General features: G+C 39.9%; 1 protein-coding gene across 1 annotated transcript in view; it reads left to right on the forward strand.

The window, feature by feature from the left end:
* The first annotated feature begins 16,891 nt into the window (after window positions 1-16,891).
* The window catches only part of RRP15 (ribosomal RNA processing 15 homolog), a 46,254-nt gene continuing 36,909 nt past the window's right edge, over window positions 16,892-26,236 (forward strand). The window contains exon 1 of the mRNA XM_033197108.1: window positions 16,892-17,078. Coding sequence (XP_033052999.1) covers window positions 16,940-17,078 — 139 coding nt within the window. The 5' untranslated portion in view covers window positions 16,892-16,939. The remainder of the gene's footprint in view (window positions 17,079-26,236) is intronic.

A 26,236-nucleotide genomic window follows, 5' to 3' on the forward strand; every position in this document is an offset into this window, starting at 1 on the left:
GATCAGGTTTTCATAACTAACATTATTGATAGCTTCTCTCACACATGTACTCGCACATAGTGCAATATCCATTTCTAAAATAAGATTTAGAGCCCTATTTGCAATAAAAAGGCTAGCGCATGCAAATAAAGAATGCCAAAGTGAGGCTTAGGGATGGTATTTCCCTAGAGAGGGAGAAAAGACCCTCCTTCTAAAGCAGAGCATCAGAGTTGACCACAGAGAAGGCACAGAATATTTTTTCAGATTTCAGACTTAGCTATGCTTTTTTGTATGTGCTCTGGAAGGGTCCTAAAGAGCGCAGAGTTGTTTCTTTCCTTTGGAAATTACTACTTTGTTTCTACTTAATAGCATTAGTTTTTGAATTTGCTAGTGTAAATAGATTCCTACTTCTGTGCATTAAATACAATAACAAATAGTGTCATGCAGGAAATGTGACACAATACAAATAAGGAGGCTGGCAAGATGGAAATATTTTCATGGGATCTAGTGTTTCCTATTACCAATTTGAATGTGGTTTTCCTTCTTCTGATCTCTATTATAGCAAAGACAGTAGAAGAAATGCTTTTTCAATGCCTAGAAATTCATTTGGGGAAAAAATAATTTTTATAAATTACTTTATCTTTAAAATATTTTAGCTGTAATTGCAATAAGAAGATGCTAACAAAGTAGAAAGCATTGCATCTGTTTTTTGCTATTTTAATATTTGGGGAAATAATTTTCTTTCATTTTAGGTTCTGTTTTTCCCATGTCAGCAGAAATTTTTTTCTTCAAAATCTGGACTTTAAAAAGTTATTCTATAAACAATTAAATGTAGATTACATGGTAAACAGTAAATTATGTTGTTACTAAATTAATTTCAAAGAGCATAGAATTTGTGGGATTGATATACATAGCCAGTCATGTTTATAGCTTCTATCACGGTAGGATACCCCCCTTCAATTATGATCAAAAAGTTCTAGCTCATCACTTAATAAGCTATAACCATTGGCCAGGAAGTTTACTCCTTTGTTCTACCAATAAATACTGACCATCCAGTACATTCTGGACTCTGCAGTGAAAAAAATTAAATAACTCAAACATGAAACCTTCACTCAAGAAATTTTATTCTACTTAACTAACTTCTCCAAAGCTCAGTTGCTCCTTCTATTAATATAGGGCTATAAAACATCTAATTTGTGAGGAGCATATGAGGTACGAGGAATGCATGAGATAATTCATGTGAAGGAATTGTAAGGTCCAATAAATTAGCTAATATTTCTACTGGATTATAAATTCTTTTAAGAGTTAGAGCAGTTTCCCATTTACTTTTGTATCCCCTGCACTTTGCACAATGCTCAGCATTTAGTAGACACTTCATAAATATTGGTTGCATAATTATGAACAACAAACATAGACCAAATTAGGCACTACCTCATCCTACTCTTCTTCTTACATTTGGTACAGTGCTTTTAACAATACCACACAATGTGAGAGCATATTCCTCTTCCCCTTACCTGACACAATCCCTACACATAGAGGCTACTTGAAATTTATTTGATTAAAAAGTCTGTTGGTTAATTATCATTGAAAATAGAAAACTTAAGCACTGAGGAGAAGTGCAGCAAGATGGCAGAGTAAGACCCTCCAGCAATAATCCTCCCACAGAAACATCAATTTGAAAGATTATTTACACACAAAAATGCCTCCATAAGAGCTAAGGAACACAGGTGAGAGATCAAAGTACCTTGTTATGATGCACTGAAGAGGATAGGAAAAGACAGGTTTATATTACCTGTTTCACCCTTTCCCTAACCCCAAGCAGCACAATGTAGAGAGAGATTCTGTATGCTTGGGGAAAAGAGAGGGAAGTTAGTAGAGGACTTGTCTCTGTACCCCACAGCTCCAGGGTTCAGGCTTGCATGGTGGACTTGATCTCTAGTCTGCATTGCTGCCAGGCTGATATCAGTGGCCCTGGGCTTCAGGCAGCCCTCAATGACAGGCACCCTTCAGTGGCTCTGGGCTTCTTGCAGCACCATGCTAGCCACAATTGCCTAGGGCTTCTAGTGTGCCCCAGTGCCACCCCTGCTATGGAGCTTTCCCAGACAAAGCCAGTCTGCAAAGACTAGAATAAATGGCTACTTCTTCAAACATGCAGATATTGATGCGTGACTACAAAGATTGAGAACAATCAGGGGTATATAACACCCAAGTGCTAAGTTTTACTGGCTTAAAAAATAATAATAAAAAGAACAATAATAAAAAGAAACATGCTATCACCAAATGGAAAAAAATAAGGTACAAATGACCAACCCTAAAGAAATGGAGATGTATAAACTACCTGACAAAGGATTCAAAATAACTGTTTTAAGGAAGCTGAGCAAACCTCAAGAAAATACAGAGAAACCCTAATACAGGTGCAGAATTGAATGTGAATTTAGAATGAGAAAATAAATCACAATTTATTGGACTCTTGGGGAAAAAAAAAAAGAAAATACATAGAAACAATTAACAAAATGAGGAAAACAATGTGACCAGAATTAGAAATGTAAAGAGAAATTAAAATAATACTTGTTAAAAATAAAACAGAAATCCTGGAGCTGAAAATACAATAAAGAAAATGAAAAATGCAATAGACAACGTAAACAAGATAATTGATCAGGCAGAAGAAAACTCAAGCACTTAACCAGGTCCACGTGGACCCCTTTGGAACTGGTCTACACTACAGCCTATTCCATTGGCTAGCTGCCAATACTGAAGATTTTAAATATGCAGTCTTAGTCCTACCCAGGATTTAAGACAATCCTAACAATGCGTGTAAGCATATAAGAGGCTAGTTGGACATTAGCAAAGATTTCCCTGAGGAAGGGACTTTTACGGTAGCATTTAGATGATGAGTAGGAAGAATTGTAGGGAGAAAGCACATCCTTCAAAGAAAATAACATGTACAAAGGATGATAAATGGAAGAGAAGATAACAAATTTGTGAAACTAAAATAAATCCAGCATGTCCAAAGTATAAGTTAGGAGGAGAGTGGTCTGGGTTTCTCAACTGCCTCACCATTGATAGTTGTGGCCAGATAATTTTTTGTTGTGGGGGTGGGGTCAGTCTCCTACTTTGTAGGGTGTTTTGCAGCATACCCACTAGGTGGCAATAACACACCTAATGTGACAATGAAAAATGTCTCAGATAATGACCCTCTGGAGGAAAACTCTGGGGTTGAAACACTGAGCTATTATTAGGCCATTGCAGAATCATGCAGGCCACATAGGGTTTGAAGAGGAATGTATAGGAGATTACTATGATCTGACTTGCATTAAAAATGATTCCCTATATCCCTGAGAGCATGCAGAGAGACAGCTTAGAGTTCATTCCAGAATCCACTGGAGGAATGAGGACGTTTGGACTGAGGTAGTGGTAGGAGGATGGAGAAAAGCTGATGGATTTGAGAGGTATTAGGTAGTAGAATGCAAGTAGCATTAATAATCTTTATGACCATTTTCACTGTTTTATCTGATCTGTTCTGCTGGGTCTTCCTCAAGCTTTGAGCTGGGCTTCAGGTTGTGCTATAACTTCTGATTTCAATTGATTACATCTTTTTTTTCAGACTCAGGAAACTTCTTTGCTTATTTCTTGCAGAGGATAATTTTTAACTCTGCACTTTTTATTAAGGTTGACCGTGGACTGTGTGTGATCTGAAAAACATTTTTTGCATTTTCTCTTGAAGTGAAACCCAGGCTAAATGTGTCCCTTTTGGTTATACCTATTTTTCCTGAGAGCAGGATTACCAGAAGCTTGTCAAAGCAGTTCCTATCATTCTGCTAATCTTTATTTGACAAGAAAAACTTAGGGAGGAATCTCAAATTTAAAGGAAAAATCATCATTGTTGAGTCTTCCAGAGTCTGAGCATCTGCTGAAGTTGAAAGAATAGTCTTTTGGTTATCTCACAGAAAAAATCAACAATAGTCAGAATATATGTATTGCTCTATTTAGTGGGTTGCAGTACAATTTTATTATGCCCACCCTCACACAGTACAAGGCCTTTTCCATTAGTAAAAGAAGGAACAAAAGGTCATAGCTTCCCTGCAACTTTTATCCACTAATTAGAGAGACCTTTTACTAGAGAACATAATTGGGCCATTACTAAATTTCTCAGTAAAGTAAAAAATACACTATTTCATTCTTGTTGGTTGTCTTGTGAGTGAGACACAGATCATCAATGGATGTTCAAAAATTAGTAAGAATATTACTGATGGGTTTTCTAAATGTGAGATTCCAGCCCCAGGGATTCTATTAGTATTCTTTGTATTTAAAAGTCTATTGGCTAGGTAAACATTTGGAAGCTGCTTCTTATCCAAAGCCATTCCAAATATATAATTTTACAATAGTGAATCATATTAAATGTCAAGTGCAGAAATAATATTGGCACTGAGACAAAAATCTTGCATTTAGCAAGAACACTGAGGTTTCCTTAAAGCCAACAATGTTTCATAAACAACATAAAGAGACTCCCTCATAAACAGATGTGAGTAGACACATATAGTAACAAAATCAGTGGTACCCATTACAACCAAGTCTTGTAGGTATATATCTGGATCAGCATATCCGAATCCAGCCTCTGAGAGCCAATTGCTTCACAGAGACATCTTCTTTGAGGTGAAGCTTGCTCTAAATTCTATTGCAAATGTCAACATTCTTCTTCCATTTTATCCTGTACAATGCCAAGGTCCTAGTGCAATGAGTTTCATGAAGTCAACACCCAATTGTGTCTAGTTTCTTTCTTAAGAAAATTAAATTTTAGGTTTTCTACTTTCATTTGAATAACTTTATCTTAAATGGCAAAATGACCAAAGATTTTTTTTTAAAAAATTAGGCAATGTGCTCTAGCTTACTTTGAAAGTATTTGTTGTATAATAGCTGGGCACAGTGACTCATGCCTGTAATCCCAGCACTTTGGGGGGTCAAGGTGAGAGAATCACTTGAGCCCAGGAGTTCGAGACCAGTCTGAGCAATATAGCAAGATACCATCTCTACAAAAAAATTAAAAATTAAAAAAGTATTTATTGTAATAATGCCCATTTTTCATGTGTTGTAATAATGCCTATAATGAGTCTTGATGAAACACATGACTATCGCCATTTTTCTTTTCTTTTTTTTTTGAGACAGAGTCTCACTCTTTTGCCCAGACTGGGGTGCAGTGGCATAATCTCTGTTCACTGCAACCTCTGCCTCCTGGGTTCAAATGATTCTCATGCCTCAGCCTCCCGAGTAACTGGGGTTACAGGAAGGCACCACCATGCCCGGCTAATTTTTATATTTTTAGTAGAGACGGGTTTTGCCATGTTGACCAGGCTGGTCTCGAACTCTCAGTCTCAGGTGGTCCACCCGCCTCGGCCTCCTAAAGTGCTGGGATTATAGGCATGAGCCACCTCATCCATCCTGTATTTTGCTTGAGGAAAGTTCTTCCTATCAATACCACAACAACTCCTCAAGGTAGTGAAGTTCAAGAAACTGGAAAGTTAATATGTCAGTAGAGGTTGGAAGAAAGTCTGAAAAGGCTAAACTTGTTAGCCACGAAGAGGCAACATGGTGCAGAGGAAAGAGCTCAGACATATGAGTTAGACATGTGAGTGCTGGACAGTTCCTCCTAGGTGGCCTTGGGCATATTTGTCTCAACCCACCTGAGTCTCTTATTAATATATAGCTAAAGACGTCTCAGACATTAAAATTCTATACTTATAAGAAAGAAATCCACAAGATTACATATTTTCTTTTGGTATTCTCTGACTTTAGTATGGTCATAAGAGGGAACAAAAAAATAAATTCCCTTGTTAAGAATAAACAAGTTTGTCTTTTGGTGATTAATTCCCTAATCTCTTTCTCACCTCAGGAGCTGCTTAACTAGATGCACTGCACGTTGTGATCCTTTTCTGTTCAGGTCCAGGATTATTCTGAAAATAGAAATGTTTTTCTCTTACTCCTAGGCAGCAAGTGTTCAGATCAAGCCTGGGAAGCTAAACAAATTTCTGAATTGTCAAAACTTCACATTTCCTGTCACTACCCATCTGTGAATCAGAAATTCCGCCAACAGAATACCTACTTTCTTAGACAAAGAAGGCTGAGGGCTGAGTGGTGCATTGTGCTTCTTGTTGAGTTCATATTTGATCCCATTAAGTGTAGCCAATACTCACAAATTAGGTAAGAAAAAAAACTGAAAAAAATCTGTAGGGTAATATAGCATTAGTCCTCTGTGCTTACCATCCTCTCCAGGTACTGAGAGAAAATCATACTTTAGTTTGGGCCATAGTGCAGTAAAAGGGAAGAAAATCTAATGACAGAAGTCCTCATCCTTATATCGTGGTATAATGGACATTGGAGACCCAGAAGCAGGGAGAAGAGCAGGCGTGATGGTTCATGCCTGTAATGCCAGCACTGTGGGATGCCAAGGGGGTAAACCACTTGAGCTCAGGAGTTCGAAACCAACCTGAGCAGCATAACAAAAGGCCTCCTATCTATTATTATTATTATTATTGTTGTTGTTGTTAGAAGAAGAAGAAGAGAAGCTGAGAGGGTGAGAGAGAGGTGAGGGATAAAAAAAAAATCACCTATTGGGTGAGGTCTGATGGCTCACACCTGTAATCCCAGCACTGTGGAGGCCGAGGTGGGCAGATTGCTTGAGCCCAGGAGTTCAGGACCAGCCTGGACAATATGGCAAAACTCTGTCTCCACAAAAAATATGAAGACATTAGCCAGGCATGGTGGCATGCACCTGTAGTCCCAGCTACTGGGGGGCTGAGATGAGAGGATGACTTGAGCCTGGGAAGCAGAGGTTGCAATGAGTCAAGATCATACTACTGCACTTCAGCCTGGGTGACAGTGTGAGACCCTGTCTCACATATTTTTTTTTGTCACCAAAAAAAGAGGAAAAAAAAGGAAAGAAAGAAAGAGTAAAAGATGAAAGAAAGAAAGAAAGAAAGAAGAAAGAGAGAGAAAGAAAGAAAGAGAGAGAAAGAAAGAAAGAAAAGGATCACTTGTTGGGTACAATGTTCACTATTGGGTTGACATTAAAAGCCCAAACTTCACCACTATATAATTCATCAGTGTAACAAAAAATTACTTGTACCCCTAAAGCTATTGAAACATAAAATAAAATAAAAATTCTCATGTCACAATATTTAGGATATAAGTAGTATACCACAATTATGATCCATGTTATATTTAAATATAAATAAATGTAAAGTTTTTTTCTCCATAAGCAACTTTTTCAAAATTCTTATAATGAAAATTTATTATTTTATTGTAAAAAAAAATAAATAAATAAAGTCCGGGAACCATAGCTCACACCTGTAATCCCAGCACTTCAGGAGGCTGAGGCAGGTGAATCACTTGAGGCCAGGAGTTCAAGACCAGCCTGCCCAACATAGCGACATCCTGTCTCTACTAAAAATACAAAAAAAAATTAGCCGAGCATGGTGGCACACACCTGTAATCCCAGTTACTCAGGGTCTGAGGCAGGAGAATCACTTGAATCCAGGAGGCAGAGGTTTCAATGAGCCAAGATTGTGCCACTGCACTCCAGCCTGGGTGACAGAGTGAGAAAAAGAAAACAATTATCTTAGTTTGTCTCAAGCTCATCTGTGGTTGGGCTCTGTGTCCTCACCTAGAATAGTGTCTGGCATATAAAAGGTACCCAACAATTTCTTTTTATTGAAAGATATTAACAAGTACATAAGATGATTTCAAATCCCAGTAATGCTGTAAAGATTCCTTATAATAACTATGGTTCTCAACACTTGCCTGAACTAAATATTTCCTGCAAGAGGAGTCTGGATAATAATTTGGAGATATGAATTTGTATTTTGCTCTCTAACCCCTCCATCCTTTTCAGTTTTAAGTAGATAACTAGGCCTTTGTATTTCCCTGACCTCGTGACTTGTGCAGAGTTGTAAATGAGCTGTCTGAAATCTGGTACTCTTCAAGTTTTTGTAAAATCATAAACTCACTGTAAGAGATTATGTGTTTGAGAGGTTTTGAAAGAGAGAAGAATGCCTTTAAGAGTGACAAAGGAGAGGAGAGAAATTTCCTGTGGACTGAGAACAGGGAGAGGGGGGTTACTCCAAGGCTGCAACACAGGGAGGCCAAGAATGTGTGGAAAAGTGCCACCCCCAAGTCATCACACCATCTTTCTCAGGTGAGATGGCCTGGCCCATAGGCTACCATAGGATTTCATAGTTGCTTCAAGACCTCATATCTCCCAAAGAAAGATGTTCAACTGTATCTGAATTTTGACCACGTTCCACTAACTGATGATGAGATGAACTCCATCATTATTGCATTGTATTAGTCAGGGTTCTCTAGAGGGACAGAACTACTGGAATAGATATATGTATATAAAGGGGAGTTTACTAAGTATTAACTCACATGATCACAAGGTCCCACAATAGGCCATCTGCAGACTGAGGAGCAAGGAGAGCCAGTCAGAGTTTCAAAACTGAAGCACTTGGAGTCTGATGTTCCAGGGCAGGAAGCACCCAGCACAGGAGAAAGATGTAGATTGGGAGGATAGGCCTGTCTCTCTTTTCACATTTTTCTGCCTGCTTATATTCTAGCCATGCTGGCAGCTGATTAGATAGTGCCTACTCACATTAAGGGTAAGTCTGTCTTTCCCAGCCCACTGACTCAAACGTTAATCCCCTTTGGCAACACCCTCACAGACACACCCAGGATCAATACTTTGTATCCTTCAATCCAATCAAGTTGACACTCAGTATTACCATCACATGCATCTCCCAGTTTCCGTAAATCACCACTTGAAGTCTCCTAGGTCATCCATTTTCACCTAGACACTTGTCCTCTGCTGCTTGGAAAAATCTCTAATGTGATCCAATATTTCTACTCTCTGTCCTTGCAAACTCATCTACTATTTCCTACATCAACCAAAATCTTCCATCGGCAAATTCCCAACCTCTTCTTTCAGAAATCCTTCCACATCCTTGTTCAACTGGAACTTGGTTGGCCTTAGAGCTCTTTCACAGGTAGGCTGTTTTTTCTTTTACTGCCACACCTAAGATAGATCAACTATTCTTCATGTTTCTCTTTGCCAATCTTCTCCTCTTTGAAAACCAAGGCTTCTCTGAAGTGTCTAATCCATATTTGTCTTATAGTATCATCCTTCAGTCTCAGCACCTATTCATTAGGAATACTAGCACCTGTTGTCCACTTCGAAGACTTCGGCATTCATGTAGACTTATGGTCCTCACCCTCACTGTACATTAGAATAAGCTGGGGTTTTTTGTTTTTTTGTTTGTTTTTGTTTTTTTAAATACCAGTGCTGATACTCTATCCTCAGAGATTTAGACGTGGTTATTCATGAATAGGACTTGACTCTCAGTAGGAAGCAGATCTTCTCCCTGACCCATCCCCATTCTGTTCCACAGAAGCACTCTAATTTCCCTGCCCAGAAGTATTCAGGGAGAATAGACAATTGATTTTCAATTCACTGCCTAATAGAAGCAGGTAGTGCTTTGATGCTTTGATTACCCTGCCAGGTGATGTAAAAGACTGAATGGGTAGCAGTCTTCCATGCCTTGCTCTGCCAGGTGGCGCTCTGATTCCCTCACCAAGATAGTGTCAGTAGAGCCCAGCAAATAGCTGAGCCTCCACCCCACCTGGCAGCAAAAAGGCTTAGTATCACTTGGGCCTTGCACAACAAAGCTTGTGTCAGATCACCATGTCTTTGCTCCTTGGAGTCAGTATGGTCCAATAGGAAGCTGAGCTTACCTCTCTACTCGGAAGCATTTGGTGGTATGAGTCAGTGTTCTAATTGCTAGGGTGGTATTAGCAAAGTCCAGTGGGTAAATGAGGACACACAGCTTCTTGGCTCCTATGTTACACCTTAACAGGGGGACTGTCTGCTAACGAAAGAAAATTAAATAGGATCCAGAATCTCATAATATGACATCCAAAATTTTTAACAGGGTTTAGAGTCATCATATCTAAGCAGTCCAAAATACAATTTAGAAAATCACCTGGCTGGGTGCAGTAGCTCACACCTGTAATCCTAGCAATTTGGGAGGCTGAAGCAGGAAGATAGTTTGAGCTCAGGAGTTTGACACCAGCCTGGGCAACATAGTGAGACCTTGTCTCTACAAAAAAATTTTAAAATTAGCCAAATGTGGTGGTATGAACCTGTGGTCACAGCTACTTGGGAGGCTGAGGTAGGAGGATCACTTGAGCCTAGGAGTTTGATGCTGCAGGTGACCTCTGATTGTACCACTGCACTCCAGCCTGAGCAACAGAGAGAGATCCTGTCTCAAAAAAAAAAAAAAAATTGTTTTAAATTACTCATTGTCTTAGTCTGTTTTGTTCTGTTTAACAGAATACCTGAGACTGGGGGATTTATAATAAACAGAAATTTATTGGCTCACAGTTTTGGAGACTGGGAAGTCCAAGATTCAGAGGCCAGCATCTGGCAATGGTCTTCTTGCTGTGTCATCACATAGCAGAAGGCAAGAGGGAAAGAAAGGGTGACAGAGAGCGCAAGAGGGAACTAAACTTATTCTTTTATAAGGATCTCATGCCCATGATAATGGCATTAATCCATTCGTGAGGGCAGTTTCCCCATGACTCGAAAACCTCCCGTCAGGCCCCTTCTCCCAACACTGCCACATTGAGGATCAAGTTTCCAAAACATGAACTTTGGTGGACACATTCAAACCATAAAACTTGTCATAGCACAAATGAGTGAAACCACAATTTGAATGAAAAGAGGCAGTCCATAGACTCCAACACCAAAAACCAGATGTTGGATCATCTGATAAAAACTTTTAAAAGAGGCATTATAAAAATGCTTAAACAAGTATTTATGATTTTTTGAAACAAATGAAAAAATAGAAAAATCTCAGCAAAGAAATAGAAGTTACAGAGAGAGAGAGAGAGAGAGAGAGAGAGAGAGAGAGAGAGAAATGGAAATTATAGAACTAAAAAATACAATAGCCAAATAAAATCCCAAGAAATTGCCTGGATGGGTTCAATAATAGAGTAGAAGTAACAGAAGATGAATCATTGAACTTGAAAAAAAAGGAGCGAAAGGGAAGGAGATTGAAAAAAATAATTCAAGAAAATAGTGGCTGAAAACTTTCCAAACGTGGTGAAAGACTTAGATCCGCAGATTCAAGAAGGTGAGCAAACCCTAGTAAGGATAAACCCATAGGAATCAACTCCAAGAGACATCACAGTTAAATTCGAAAAACTAAAGACAAAAAAATTGTTTAATCTTAAAATCAGCCAGAGAGAAATTACTCATTCTATATACAGGAACATCAATTCAAATAACAGCAAGTGTCTCATTTCAAACCATCAAGGCCAAAAGGTAATGGCACAACACTTTTTAATAACTGAAGAAAAAGAACTGTCAGCTGTAAATTCTGTTTCCGATGAAAACATCCTTTAGAAATGAGGGGGGAATAAAGACATTTTCAGAATAAAAACTTAGAGAAACTGTTTCTAGCAAGTCCTCTTTTAAAGAACGGCTAGAGGAAGTTCTCTAAACAGAAAGAAAATTGTAACACAAGAAAGCCTGAAATTTTAGAAAGGGAAGAACATTGGAATGGCTAAAATAGGAGTAAATATATTAGACTATCCTCAGGAGTTTCTTAAATCATATTTTATCATTGAAGTACAATTTTTTAAAATATTATATGATGTGGTACTCAATGAGTATAAAGGAAATACTTAAGACAATTATACTTAAAAAGTGTGGCAGGTAAAGAAACCTAAGTGGAAGTAAGGTTTCTACATTTCACTCCAAGTGGTAAAGCTTCAATATCAGTGGACAGGGAAGTTATGTGTGTCTGTTATAATACCTTGAGCAAGCACTAAGAAAACTATATAATATGATATATCCAAAGTACTATAAAAAAGTCAGGAGGGAATCCCAAAACATTTTAAAGTAACCCACAGAAAGGTAAGAAAAGAGAAACAGAAAAAAATAAGAAACAAAGAAAACAAATAATAAAATGGCAAATTTACACCTTTGCATATCAATAGTTATTTTTTAAATTTCTTTGAGACAGGATCTCACTCTGTTGCCCAAGCTGGAGTACAGTGGTATGATCATAATTCACTGCAACTTTGAATTCCTGTGCTCAGGCAATCCTTCTGCTTCAGCCTCTCAAGTAGCCAGGAATACAGGCATGTGCCTCAATACCTGGCTAATTTTTAAATTTTTTGTAGAGATGGGGTCTCACTATGTTGTCCAGATTGGAATCAAACTTCTGACCTCAAGTGATCCTCCTACTTTGGCCTCCCAAAGTGCTGGGATTACAGGCATAAGCCACGGCATCCAGTCAATAGTTACTTTAAATACAAATTGTCTAAATAAACCTATTTTAAAAACAGAGATTAAGTAGGTTTAAAAACGTGATTCAATAATATGCTGGCTACAAAAATCTCACTTCAAATACTTCATAGGCAGGTTGAAAATAAAAGGAAGGAAAGAGGTATACCATGTAAATATTTTTGAAAAAACCCAAAGGAGCTTTATTAATATCAGGTAAAGTGACTTCAGAACAAAGAAAATCACTAGATATAAAGAAAAGTATTATGTAATGATAAAATAATTAATTCACCTGGAAGATATAACAATCTTAAATGTGTCTACACCAAACAATAGAGACTCAAAATAAATAAAGGCTGGGTGCAGTGGCTCACACCTGCAATGCCAGCACTTTGGGAGACTGAAGGTGGCAGATCACTTGAGCTCAGGTGTTCGAGACCAGCCTGGGCAACATGAAGAAAACCCATCTCTACCAAATAATAATAATAATAATTAGCCGAGTGTGGTGGCACATGCCTGTAGTCCAAGCTATTTGGGAGACTGAGGTGGGAGGATCGCTTGAGCCTGGAAGGCGGAGGTTGCAGTGAACTGAGATTGCATCACTGCACTCCAGCCTAGGTGACAGAGTGAGACCCTGTTTCAAAAAAGAAGAAAGGAAGGAAGGAAGGAAGGAAAGAAGGAAGGAAGGAAGGAAGAAAGGAAGGAAAATAAATGAAGCAAAAACTGATAGAACTGAAATCATGGCTCAGGACATCTCACTCTTTCTGATCCAAAATATATCCTCATCTGTAAAATGAGGATATTAAGAATCTATATATATTTCCTGTATATAGTAAGTACTCAGTAAATGGAGCACTGACAATCTTAGCTTCTGATGGCTATTGAGAAGTGTTACAAAATGGTCTAGCCCACCCGATCTGCTTTACTCACGAAAAGCCTCTCCTCTCACCATTGCAGCAGCTAATGATTTAGGCTGCAGCTCATCAGAAAACTCAGGGCTGCTCTAGCCAGGAGCTTCGTGGGACTCCACAAAGTTGAGTTTCTGGTTCCTGGCATAGCCAAGCGAAAACAGGGCTCTATATACCCATCAGGAGATATAAGCGCCCAGCAGACTGCCAGGGTTAGCAGTGTAGTCTCTGATCATGACAACGTGGACTTCAGAGAGTATCATGTCTGCGAAATAAGGCCACCTACCACTCATAAGCTTCTGAGATAGATGAGGTCATCCCCCTGTTACAGGAGAAGAAACAGAGATTCAGAGAGATTCAAAGAATTACGTAATTCAGGAGAAGGGACTGAAAGCCTGATGCAACTCTAGGTCTGAGTTTTTAGCGAAACCATAGAGGTTGACAAAAAGAGAGGAGCTGGGCATTAGATGTTGTGCTTACTTCAGGACATCTGGCAAAGCCTGGAGCCATTCATTTTATTCAATACATGACTATTGAGCACCACCCCATCCCCTAAGAAAAGCTAGGCAACTATTTATAGGTGTCCCATATCAAGAGGCTTTTCTTTGCACATCTGGTTCATTATATTGTTGGAAACTGAAGTTTTTATTTATTGTTTAGCCCTTCTACCATAACTTTCTTTCCCATTATTCTACCAGACATGTGACAAATTCCCTAACAATCTTCACTTAAATAAAATCTCATGGACATACCCCTATCCTCACCTAGCTTGGTCTCACAATAGCATTTAACAAAATCTTTGCTTCCTTTTGAAACTTATTCTCTGGCTTCCCTCATTCCATAATTTTTTCTGCTCTTTATGTGCATTTTCATATATTGTCTCCTCTACTTCTAAATATTGGAGTTCCTACTAACTGGATTTTGGCTTCTTTTTCTTATTCTTCCTGTAAAACTTCATCCCTTTTCTCAGCTTTAAAAACCGCCAATATGGAAGTGTCATCTTTTATACCTATTATCTCTAGCCCTGGTCTCTCCCTTGGGATCCAATTACTTAATCAATATCTTTACTTAGATGTTTCTATAGACTATATGTTTATGTCCCTCCTAAATTCATATGTGGAAATCCTAACTCTCAATGTGATGGTATTTGGAGGTGGGGCTGTTGGTAGGCAGAGCCCTTACAACTTGAATAAGTGCCCTTATAAAAGAGACCCCAGAGAGCTTCCTCACCCCTTGTGTTATGTGAAGACACAGCAAGAAGACAGCTATCTATAAACCAGGAATTGAGCCCTCCCCAGACACTTTGATCTTAGACTTCTCAGCATTCAGAATCGTGGGAAAAACAAAAAATGGCTGTTGTTTATAAGCCACCTAGTCTATGGCATACAGAAAACCACATACTGCATATTCTCACTCATAAGTGGGAGCTGAACAATGAGAACATATGGACACAGGGAGGGGAACAGCACACACCAGGGGCAATTGGAGATGGGTGGGGGTGACAGGAGGGGGAGCATTAGGACAAATAGCTAATGCATGCAGTGCTTAAAACCTAGATGACGGGTTGAAAGGTGCTGCAAACAACCATGGCACATGTATACTTATGTAACAAACCTACACGTTCTGGACTTGTATCCCAGAATGTAAAGTAAAATTTTAAAAAAGAAAAAACAGAAAGAAAAAAGGAAATTTTTGTTGCCTATTCTGACTGTATGCTGAGCACTAAAGCACAACCCTCTGAATAGGCAGTGCAACTCAGTGGTTGAGCAGACTCTGCAGTGGAGTGCTTGGGTCTGAATGTGATTCTGCCATGTACTGGTTGTGTGATGGTCAGCAGTTATTTACTCTGTGCCTCTGTTTCCTCATCTATAAAATGGAAAAAATAATAGTACTTAACTCATTAGTTTATTGTGAAGACTAAATAAGCTAACATAGGTATCTCCAACTTAACAGCAGTAATAAATTTCTGAAAATCAGACTTCTAGATAAAAACCTGGATCCTATTTTATATTATTTTAAAGGAAGAAAAATGTGAATGTGTAACAAATCTGCCATTCCTCCCCTCCATGCAATTTCTTAAACTGCAACTAAACACACAAAAATTTCTATATATACATAAACTCACATTAACATGTTAAATGCACAAAACATCACTTCTTGATCACTAAATAACACTAGTATTAATGCAGGAACTTTGTGCTTAATATGCAGGAACACGTTTTCCATTGAATCACTGCAACCATTTTTTTTTTTTTTCACTTTGCTTCGCTCTCTACAACTTTCTCCAATGCATTCCCAACTTTATTTGGAACTCCTCGTTCCAATTTACATTTAGCCCTAGGCAAAAGCAAGCGTTAGCTATGAAAGACAGCAAAAAATAGGTTCCAGACCAGGACACAGTGGCAATGAAAGGATCACACTGAGCAGGAGGGTGAGTGCTTCTGGGCATCAGCAGCATCCTAAAGGGCATCTCTAAAGTGCACCCCTTTTCATTTTTTCAAGAGTCAGGGTCTCACTCTGTCACCCAGGCTGGAATGCAGTAGTGCAATCATGGCTCACTGCAGCCTCGAACTCCTAGACTCAAGCGATCTTCAGACTTAGAGAAGCCAGGATTACAGGCTGGAGCCACCATACCTGCCATCTCGGTTCACTGCAACCTTTGCCCCTCCTCGCACCCTCCCTGCCCCTCTAGGTTCAAGTGATTCTCACCTCAGCCTCCTGAGTAGCTGGGTAGCTGGGACTACAGATGCGCACCACCATGCCCGGCGAATTTTTGTATTTTTAGTAGAGACGAGGTTTCACCATGTTGTCCAGTCTGGTCTCTTAACTCCTGGCCTCAAGTGATCCTCCCGCCTCGGCTTCCCAAAGTGCTGTAATTACAGGCATGAGTCACCACGCCCGGTCAATAATTGCACTTTTTAAAGGTTTACGCCAGTAACTGGGACTATAGGCACTCGCCACTGCGTCCGACTAATTTTTGTATTTTTAGTAGAGATTGGGTTTCACCATGTTGGCCAGGCGGGTCTCAAACTCCTGAACTCGAGCGATCCGCTTATCTCAGCCTCCCAAAGTGCTGGGATTACAGGTGTGAGCCACTGCCCCGGCGAGATCCTCTCCCTCTTAGAAAACAAAAAAATTCAAAACCAAATTTTAAAATGTTGTATTGAGTTTTGAGGATGTGAATACATATTTATTTCCTACACAAACATCTACTGGAATATGCAGTGCGGCTGGATTCCTTAACACCCGCCCCAGGGAAAGAAAGTGAGTCTATTCGGTTTGCAAGAAAGGTCTCGCGTGTTATCTTGGGTGGGGGGATAGATCGTATTCTAATTATCACCCCCCAGTGGATCTGTCCCGCGTCCTAGCTGCTGCTGCGTTCAGGGGGCCCGTAAGAGACACCTGAGGAGGACACTAAACCAACATTAAGGCAGCAGACAAAGAAAGCGGCAGAGGCGAGGAAATCAAAGTGGACCGCGCGGGGCTGGCGGAGGAGTCGGCTGAGGTCATTCAGCCACTGATTTTCGTCCTGGAACCGACTTCGCGTAAACACACCGGGCTATTCAGAGCTCTCTCCAAGTCACATTCTGAGGCTCCGCCCCCGGAACTCCGGGCTAGACGACCCCGCCCCGGAACCTTGTGTCACCGGCACTGAATGCAGAAGTTCCTCTGGTTGCCACCGGACGCAACTGTCAGGTGACGCTTCCGGCGCGGAAAAATGGCAGCCGCCGCTGCGGACTCACGTGTGAGTGAGGAAGAAAATCCGAAAAAGACCCCAAAGAAGAAGATGAAAATGGTAACCGGAGCCGTAGCGTCAGTGCTGGAAGACGAGGTCACAGATACTTCTGATAGCGAAGGTAATGTGGTAGGGCTGAGCTTTGGTGTCCGGGAGGAAAGGCCTGGCTGAGTTCGTGTCAAGCAGCCCTTGCGACTGCATTTGCTGCTAGCCACCTGGGTTTTATCTTGGCATCACTTCAGAGGGGCGACTTTGGCTTAGTGAGGAGGCTTGGGGAAGTCGTGTTCAGAGAAGGAACGCTGTCAACTGTAATTTTGAGTTTCCACATTCTTTTACTAGGTATTTTCAGGGTCACCATTATTAATTATAATAAAACGGGTGGAACACCTGCAGCTACCGAGAAACTTAGAGTAGCAAAGGGTGAAAGGAAGAGGGTACTTGAAAACAGGAGAAGAATGGGTCTCATAGGGTGTAAGAAGCAAAAGGTTAAAAGAGGTAAGAGGAAGAAGGGGGTGTACTTGACTTTTCTTATGCGGTAGATGTGTGCGTATTTTAGAAACTAAATAATAGTGAATGAATGAAGAGTTTGGTGGTTAAGGTCGACTAAAAACTGGTAGCATTTGATAACTATGTCTCTCAGAGACGCTTGATAATGAAAGGAAGGAACGATGTGTTTTGAGGTTTTCAACCATGCTGTGTCTGTTGCTCCTCTTTACCATCATTCTTGGCACCAAGTTTTTAGGTGACAAGGAATTGCAGATAATCCCTGACTTCCTACTGCCCAGTTACTGCTCCTTTGTACTAGCTGGTACCCCAAAAACAGACAGAGCTATTCTTCTATAACGTATTTCTAATTACATCCGCTGTCTGCTTGAGATGATCCAGTGGCTTCCCATCTCACTATATAATATCCAAGATCCTTAGGCTGTATGATTTGGGCCAGGTTGTCTGTCATAGACCAATCTGCCCCTCACAAACCACTAATTGTAATCTTGCCATACCGGTATGCTTGTGTTTGTTTAACACCTTAAACATGCTCCCACACCCTGGTTTCTTCACTGGTTGGCTCCACTGCCTAGAATAGGTTTCAAATGCTTGGCATGTCTCTCCTTCACCAGCCTCTGATCCAGTGCCTTACCAGAGAGACTTGTCCCTGACTACCCTATCTAACGTACCACCACTACTCTTCTTCCTGTCTTCCTTTCTTCACTTTTTGACTTACTGCCCTGCTTTATTTTTTCTCAACCCTGCCCAAACCATTTGATGTATGTATTTGCTGTGTTATCTTTCCTAGTTGGAATGTAAGTTCCATAAAAGTAAAGACTACTGTATCCCCAGTTCCTATTGCCTTGTGGGTCCTTCACAGGTATTTAAGTAAATTAATGAATTAAGCTGGACTTCGAGGACCAAGAAGAAAGTGTCATATGCTACTGCAATTCCTAGGTAATTAGAGTCTTCATCTCCTGGCACACTGTTAAGGAAAACAAACTATTTGTTGAGCCGAAATTAGAACTTCTGGTTCTGATATTTTTTGAACTCATTAGACTGGTTCAAACAGTTTTGTTCAAGAAGGGAAGTACTATATTTGGAAAAAAATGTCAGTACTGCTTACAAATTGGATTTTTCTTTTTCTTTTTGTGACAGTGTCTTGCTTTGTCACCCAGGCTCACTGCAACCTTGACCTCCTCCCCCATCGCCCTCCAAAGCGATCCTCTTGCTTCAGCTCCCTAAGGTAGATAGGACTACAGGCGCATACCACTGTACCTGGCTAATTTTTTTGTAGAGATGGGGTTTTGCCGTGTTGCCCAGGCTGGCCTTGAACTCCTGGATTCAAGTGATCCACCCATCTCTGCCTCCCAAAGTGCTGAGATTACAGGTGTGAGCCAGCACACCTGGCCAAATTGGATTTTTCTGTTCAAGTACTGGATAATTCCAAGTTGGAACTGTTCTGTCTTTTCAGCATATTATTATAAATGCTGATTATGTTTTAAGGTTCTTTTGCTATTATAGATCATCTATGTTATGGGTTAAGAAGGTTTTTGACTAATATGGAAACCTAATTTATCCAATTCAATTCAATGAACAATTGCTGTGTTCCCTTAGGTTCCAATCACCCTCTAGGTGTTGAGGATACAAAGGATGAATACATTTCTGCATTAAAATTTCAGTTTTAGGAAAGACATTAAACACAGGACTGTAATATAGTGTATTAGGTATAATTAAAAGATAGTTTTCAAGATCATGGTTCAATTTTGGAAAGGTAAGGATGGAGACAGAGGAATCCATATCCTCTGGAACCCAGCCTAGGTGTTGCTTACTTGTATCTTACATGTATTACTGATAATATACTATGCTATCATTATGTTTTAACATATCTCTCTCGTTACAGAGATAAGTTCCCCAAATGTCAAAGTATGTCTTGTTTATTTTCACAGGGTCTTCTTTGCATATTTTAGTATTCGGTAAATTGTTTTGTTGAATAAATGTAAAAGGTGGCCTTCTATCTAGGCTTTAGAAGGATGAATAGTTTTCCTGGCCTGGGAGTATAGAGGGCAGTTTTCTCAGACATAAAAGCTTATACAGTGGCATGCGGTCTCTTAAAATTCATGGCCTATTTCAGACAAAGTAACATTCTGTTATGGCTCTAGCTGTTCAGAGAAGTGACTAGAAGTAAAATGGGTAGCAATAGTTAAAAGTAGATTATAAAGGGTCTTGTGTATTTGTAGGCAGCAGGGAGCTACTGAGAATTTTTAAGCAAGATGGTGACAGACATTTATAAATATTACTGCCAGATGTATGGTAACTGCCAAAGAGTGCCAGGACAGTTTGTAGGCAATGGCAAAACTCCATGTTAGGATCTGCACTAGGACAGGACAGTGAAGACAGAGAGGGCCCCACTTGAAATATTTTTCAGCAAGAGAGTATTCAATTTTTCAAACAGGCAACTTTCATATAAGCTTGTAGCACCATAAGTTTTGGTCATACTACACTGTTAGAGGAATTGGATAATAAGAATAGTTATACTTTTGGAGCTTTCCTATGTGCCTGGTTTTGTTCTGGGTTCCTTATATATATCAGCTCAGAGAATTCTGAAAACTGTATGAGATAGATGCTACTATTATCCTCATGTTACATTTAAAAACCTGAGGCAGAGAGGTTTATAACTTGCTCACTTCTGTACATAAGCAGATAAGCAAGTTGATAAATGATACAACAGTTATTGAAGTTTGACTGTACAGCTTATGCTCTTGACCACTACCTTAATATGTTTGAGGAACCAGGAGGACATAGATAATAAAAAAAAACTATTTGGAGAGTGAAAGGGCAGGGACTTTGAATCTAAAGAAAGAAAGGATTGGGAACAAGGAGATTTTGGTATAGAGACAAACTTTTCTCCCTCCCACTCAGGAAGATTTCATCACCAAGGGATATTTTTGTGTTCAGATTTCTATTGTACTTCCAGTGTTTATAACCAGAGTATTCTTTCCTTCCTTCCTTTCTCCTAAAGTTCATATGTTATTTCTGGAAACAAATTCCCATGTTCACTCAATTGTATCAGAGGCACCTATGTTGGTACTACCTTTCAGAGTAACTTTGTGCTAGTTATTTACTATTATCTGCCTCAATTTCCTCATCTACAAAACGAAGATAATAATAATATCTACTTTAGAATTGTTGTAATGATTAAATAAGTTTATATATGTTAAGCATTTAATATTTGGCACATGGTACCCACTCATAAATATTAGCGATGACGATGATGTCTCTTCTGACCTAAAAAAACTGCTAGTCCCATCTCTTTTTGCCAAATAAGTTTTCCCACCTTTGGTAACGTGGTATTTGTAAGCTGGAACTCTCCCAAGAAAAGAGGTTTGAATTACTCTAGTAACCCTGTAAGGTAGCTGATGGCATTTCTATTTTACAGACAAGAAAAGAAGCTTGGAAATAGTGCTTCCAGTATTTACCTCTATAGGTGCAGGATGTTATCTGTTAATCCACTGGTTTTACTCCATAGGCTAACCATTAGATCATATATTTTTGGTAAAATTCAAGATCAGTGATAATGATGTCGATAACAATTGATTGTGTCTGCTTGGTTGTGCCATAGACACATTTTCTTTGTCAAAGCTGCTTCTGTCTCTAAGAAAGATACTGCCATCTACTCCCATCCAAGCTGGAAACACAAGTGTCATCCTTTACTCTTCCTGTTGCTTCCATATCTATTTGGTTTAATTAATCCATTTATTCTGTTGCCATTACTTTAGTTCTTGCCTGCATCTCTGTCTCTCTCTCTTTATTTATTTATTTTTTTTGAGATGGAGTTTCGCTCTTATCGCTCAGGCTGGAGTGCAATGGTGTGATCTCAGCTCACCCCAACCTCCACGTCCCGGGTTCAAGCGATTCTCCTGCCTCACCCTCCACAGTAGCTGGGATTACAGGCATGCACCACCACACTCAGCTAATTTTGTATTTTTAGTAGAGATAGGGTTTCTCCATGTTGGTCAGGCTGGTCTTGAACTCCCGACCTCAGGTGATCCACCCACCTCGGCCTCCCAAAGGGCTGGGATTACAGGCGTAAGCCACTGTGCTCGGCCTTGCCTGCATCTCTTCTGTTTATGCTAGTTCATAGGGGACCTATTTGTTGGGCCTGTCACTGTAGCCCTACTCCCTTCAGTCTTTTAGGCAATTGCTTCTTAAACCATCAGTGTTGAAGGACCATTCTGGTTTTTGTTTTTTAATCTCCAATCTGTCATAGATAGGTGTTTAAAAAAAAAACAATGAAAAAGAATAACTGGAAACATGACCACATTGTTGCACATCATGGTAATATCAAATTACTATAAAAGTTTATAAATGCTTACTCTCAATTTATGAATTCACAGTTGATTCTAGTTACAATAATGTTCAGTAAAGTTGCAGGAAACCCTGAATCCCTGAATTAGTGAACCATTGCTTTTAGGGGAAGTACAGTTGTAGGCTCCTGTGAGTCTCTGGTCAGAACATTTTTGTCGTTTTTGTCAATACATAACCTTGTCTTATGTGGGGGTTTTTTCTTTTTTTTTTTTGAAATGAGATCTGGCTCTACTACCCAGGCTGCTGGAGTACAGTGGTGCAATCTTGGCTCACTGCAACCTCTGCGTCTTTGGCCCAAGCCATCCTCCCACCGCAGCCTCCAGATTAGCTGGGACTATAGGCGTGCACTACCCACACCTGTCTAATTTTTGTATTTTTGGAAGAGATGGGGTTTTGCCATATTGCCCAAGCTGATCTTGAACTCATGAGCTCAATTGATCTACCTGCCTTGGCCTCCCAAAGTGCTGGGAATACAGGTATGAGCCGCCACACACAGCCTTATGTGTGTTTTTGTTTAAAGACAAAGAAGAGCTCCACTTGGAATGTTTTTCAGAAAGAAAGCATTTGATTTTCCTTGGCCACACGTCGGGGCACACATCTGTAATCTCAGCACTTTGGAGGCTGAGGTGGGAGGACTGCTTGGGCCCAGGAGTCTGAGACCAGCCTAGGCAACATAGTGAGACCCTGTCGCTACAAAAAAATGGAAAAAACTAGCTGGATGTGGGCGGTATGTGCCTGTGGTCTCAGCTACATGAGAGGCTGAGGTGGGAGGGTTGCTTAAGCCTGGGAGTTCGAGACTGCAGTGAGCTGTGACTGTGCCACTGTACTCCAGCCTGGGTGACACAGCATGACCCTGTCTCAAAAAATAAAAACTTTAGACTAGGCTTGGTGGCTCACACCTGTAATCCCAGCACTTTGGGAGGCCAAGGTGATCAGATCACTTAAAGTCAGGAATTTGAGACCAGCCTGGCTAACATGGCAAAACCCCATCTCTACCAAAAAAAAAATATACAAAAAGTTAGCCCAATATGGTGGTGCATGCCTGTATTACCACCTACTTGTGAGGCTAAGGCATGAGAATCACTTGAACCTGGGAGGCAGAGGTTGCAGTGGGCCAAGATACTGACAGAGTGAGACTTTGTCTCAAAAATGAATAAATAAATTTTAGAAACAAAACTCTGAGATTAAAGAAAAAGGAAAAAAAAAAAAGAGAGAAATCATTGAATTTTCCTTTTTTTTTTTTCCCGAAGACGAAGTCTCACTCTTTCGCTAGGCTGGAGTGCAGTGGCGCCATCTCAGTTCACTGCAATCTCCGCCTCCCAGGTTCAAGAGATTCTCCTGCCTCAGCCTTCCGAGTAGCTGGGACTACAGGCACATGCCACCACACCCAGCTCATTTTTGTATTTGTAGTAGAGATGGGGTTTCAACATGTTGGCCAGGATATTCTCCATCTCTTGACCTCATGATCCACCCACCTTGGCCTCCCGAAGTACTAGGATTACAGGCGTGAGCCACCATGCCCGGCGCCCCCTCCCCTTTTTTTTTTTTTTAAGACAAAGTCTGGGTCTGTTGCCTAGGCTGGAGTGCAGTGGCATAATCAGGACTCACTGCAGTCTTGACCTCCCAGGCTCAAGCAATCCTCCCACTTCAGCCTCCCAAGTAGCTAGGACCACAAGTGTGTGCCATCATGCCCAGCTAATTTTTTATTTTTTGTAGAGATGGGTCTCACTATGTTGCCCAGGCTGTTCTCAAACTCCTGGGCTCAAGTGATCCTCCTGCCTTGGCCTCCCAAAGAGTAATAATTCCAATTCATGCCTTGGAATTATAGGCATGAGCCACTGCACCCAGCCTTCAGCTTTTCAAACAGCGAACTTTAATGTAAACTCATAGCACCATACATTTTGGGCATACTATACTGTTAGAGGAAGTGGATAATAATAATTATATTTAATGTACTTTGTTGATTCATTAACATTTGAACTCATGGCCAATAACGTGCCTGAACAAAGCTTATTCAACAAATATTTTCTCTGAAAGGCACATTGCATCCTTGTGCTTAGGGACACTGCACAACCCTTCAGCATTATGCTTGGGGGCCATTTTAAACATTGCTGTAGCCAAGAAAAAGCACAGAAATGGAAATATGTGGCACTAAATAGTCTATAGGAAGAACACCAGTTTACAATGAGAAAGTTGAAACAAGGCAGAGTGTCTCCTTCTTCAACCTCAGCTAGGAGTGTGCATGTAGGGAGACTCCAACCCTTCACTGCTCTAAGCATGTCTGTGAATGACTGCAAAAGTGCCATGAGTATTGACTTGGGGTTACAAATACATTTTACTGAGTTGGTGAATTCTCAAATACAGAATCCACAAATAACAGCGATTGGCTGACTGAATCTCCTTGTGAACTGGCAACAGTCTGCATACCCAACCTATGTGATCTGACCACTGCTTGCCTCTCAGGCTCACATCTTATCATTCCCTAGATGACTAGGGTCATAGCATTCTGAACTGGTTTCTGGAATACAGTCTGCTCTCTGTCTTTCTAGTTGTGCTTATGGTACTCTACTGGCATACTCTTTTTGTTCTTTACTTTCTCTTAACCAGCTTTTCTCTATCCTTTAGGTTTCAACTTAAATGTCTCTTCCACTTTGTCTTTTACAACTTATCCTATCTCTGCAATACAGATAAATAATAAAGGGTCATTTATTTTACTTATTATTTTAAAACCATTTTTTTCTTATTATTGTTTAGAGACAGGGTCTTGGTATGTTGCTCACGCTGGTGTCCAGTGTGGCATGATCATAGCTCGCTATAACCTCCAATTCCCATGCTCAAGCAATCCTCCTGCCTCAGCCTTCCAATAACTGGGACCATAGGTGCACACCACCACGCCTGGTTAAAGAGTTCTTTATTTAATAAATTTAGTAATATAGGTCTTTTGGTTAAAGATGGGACATTTCTTGTTTGGTTCAACTCAGAATTTGTTATTTAATATAAGAAATTTCTTTTTTCCTCTCATGAAATTAAATGTTTCTGTAAAGGTGATCCATGGAGATGGATTTTCTAGACAGGTAGTTATATACATGTGGTCTTGGTTAAACTATTCAGTTATCAAAAACTTTTAGATGATAGTACTGAGAAACTATAAAGGCAGAGGCTTCAGACCTATGAGGAATCAGTGTGTAAATTATAGATATATTTAAAGAGTACTGGCTTGTTTTATCAGCCAGTACTGAATCAGACACTTATCTTTGATTTTTACCTGGATTATAAAAATTGGTAAGAATGTGCCCTATATTGACATTTGAAAAACTTCCTTTAGTAAGATGCTACTTGAGTTTCATGGAGAACACACAGATATAACCCATATGTTGTTTGAATTTTATTTTTCTGGCTTTAATTTCTTTTGACATATTATATAAGAAAGATAGAATAGTGTGCTTTCATTAGAACAAAACTCAAAACTCAAGTATTGTTAGACTGCAGAAGTTTCTTAAGTTCTGTGGGGACAGAGACCTTGTCGCTGTGATGACAGCTATATCTCAATTTGGCATAGAGCCTGATTCATGGTGTAGTACTCGATATCCATTTATTCACTGAATAAATTGGAAATTTGTGTTAACATGTTTTTTTAATACTCTTCTCATATACTAGATTATCGTGGAGGTAAAATTAGCAGTTATGTATCAACTTGAATAATAGCAAAATGACTCAGATTGAATTTTTGTTGAATTGCAGTACTGTCAGTACAATTTGAAATTTGATCATAGTAAAATTGAAGGGGATCATGAGTTAGGGATATACAGCAGGTGAATGTGGAAAAAACACCACTCAGTGTGCTTTTCTCTGTTTTCTCACTCAACCACTCAGCAGCAACAATCATCACAGAAGACTTCTGTGATTAAATGTGTATGGATTCCTTCCCACACCCTAAGCAAGTAATCAGTTCTGCAGTGGATACCAGTTGTTTGCTCTCCAATTCATCTCAACATTATCTACCTGGAGGTAGTGTCAGACCCCACAGACTGAGGACTCAACTTCATAAGACTGCCCAGACCCTTCAGATACCAGTCCTAAATCCAGACCTCTGGAACCTCCGTCCAACTGACTTAAAATTGAGGTTCCCACAATCTTCCCGTTGGGTTTGATTAATTTTCTAGAGCAACTCACAGAACTCAGGGAAACACTTAAGTTTATGGGTTTATTGTAAAGCATATTACAAAGGATACAGATGAACAGATGCATAGGGTGAAGTATAGATTGAAGGAGTGTGGAGTTTCCATGCCCTCCCTGGGTGTGCTGCCCTGCAGGAACCTCCAGGAGTTCAGCTATCCAGAAGCTCTCTGAACCCTGTTTTCTTGAACATTTTATGGAGACCTCGTTACATAAGCATGGTTGATTAAATCATTGAGGTGATCCGTT

The sequence above is a fragment of the Trachypithecus francoisi genome, unplaced genomic scaffold (genome assembly GCF_009764315.1).
Source record: "Trachypithecus francoisi isolate TF-2019V2 unplaced genomic scaffold, Tfra_2.0 Lachesis_group5, whole genome shotgun sequence".
Taxonomy (NCBI): domain Eukaryota; kingdom Metazoa; phylum Chordata; class Mammalia; order Primates; family Cercopithecidae; genus Trachypithecus; species Trachypithecus francoisi.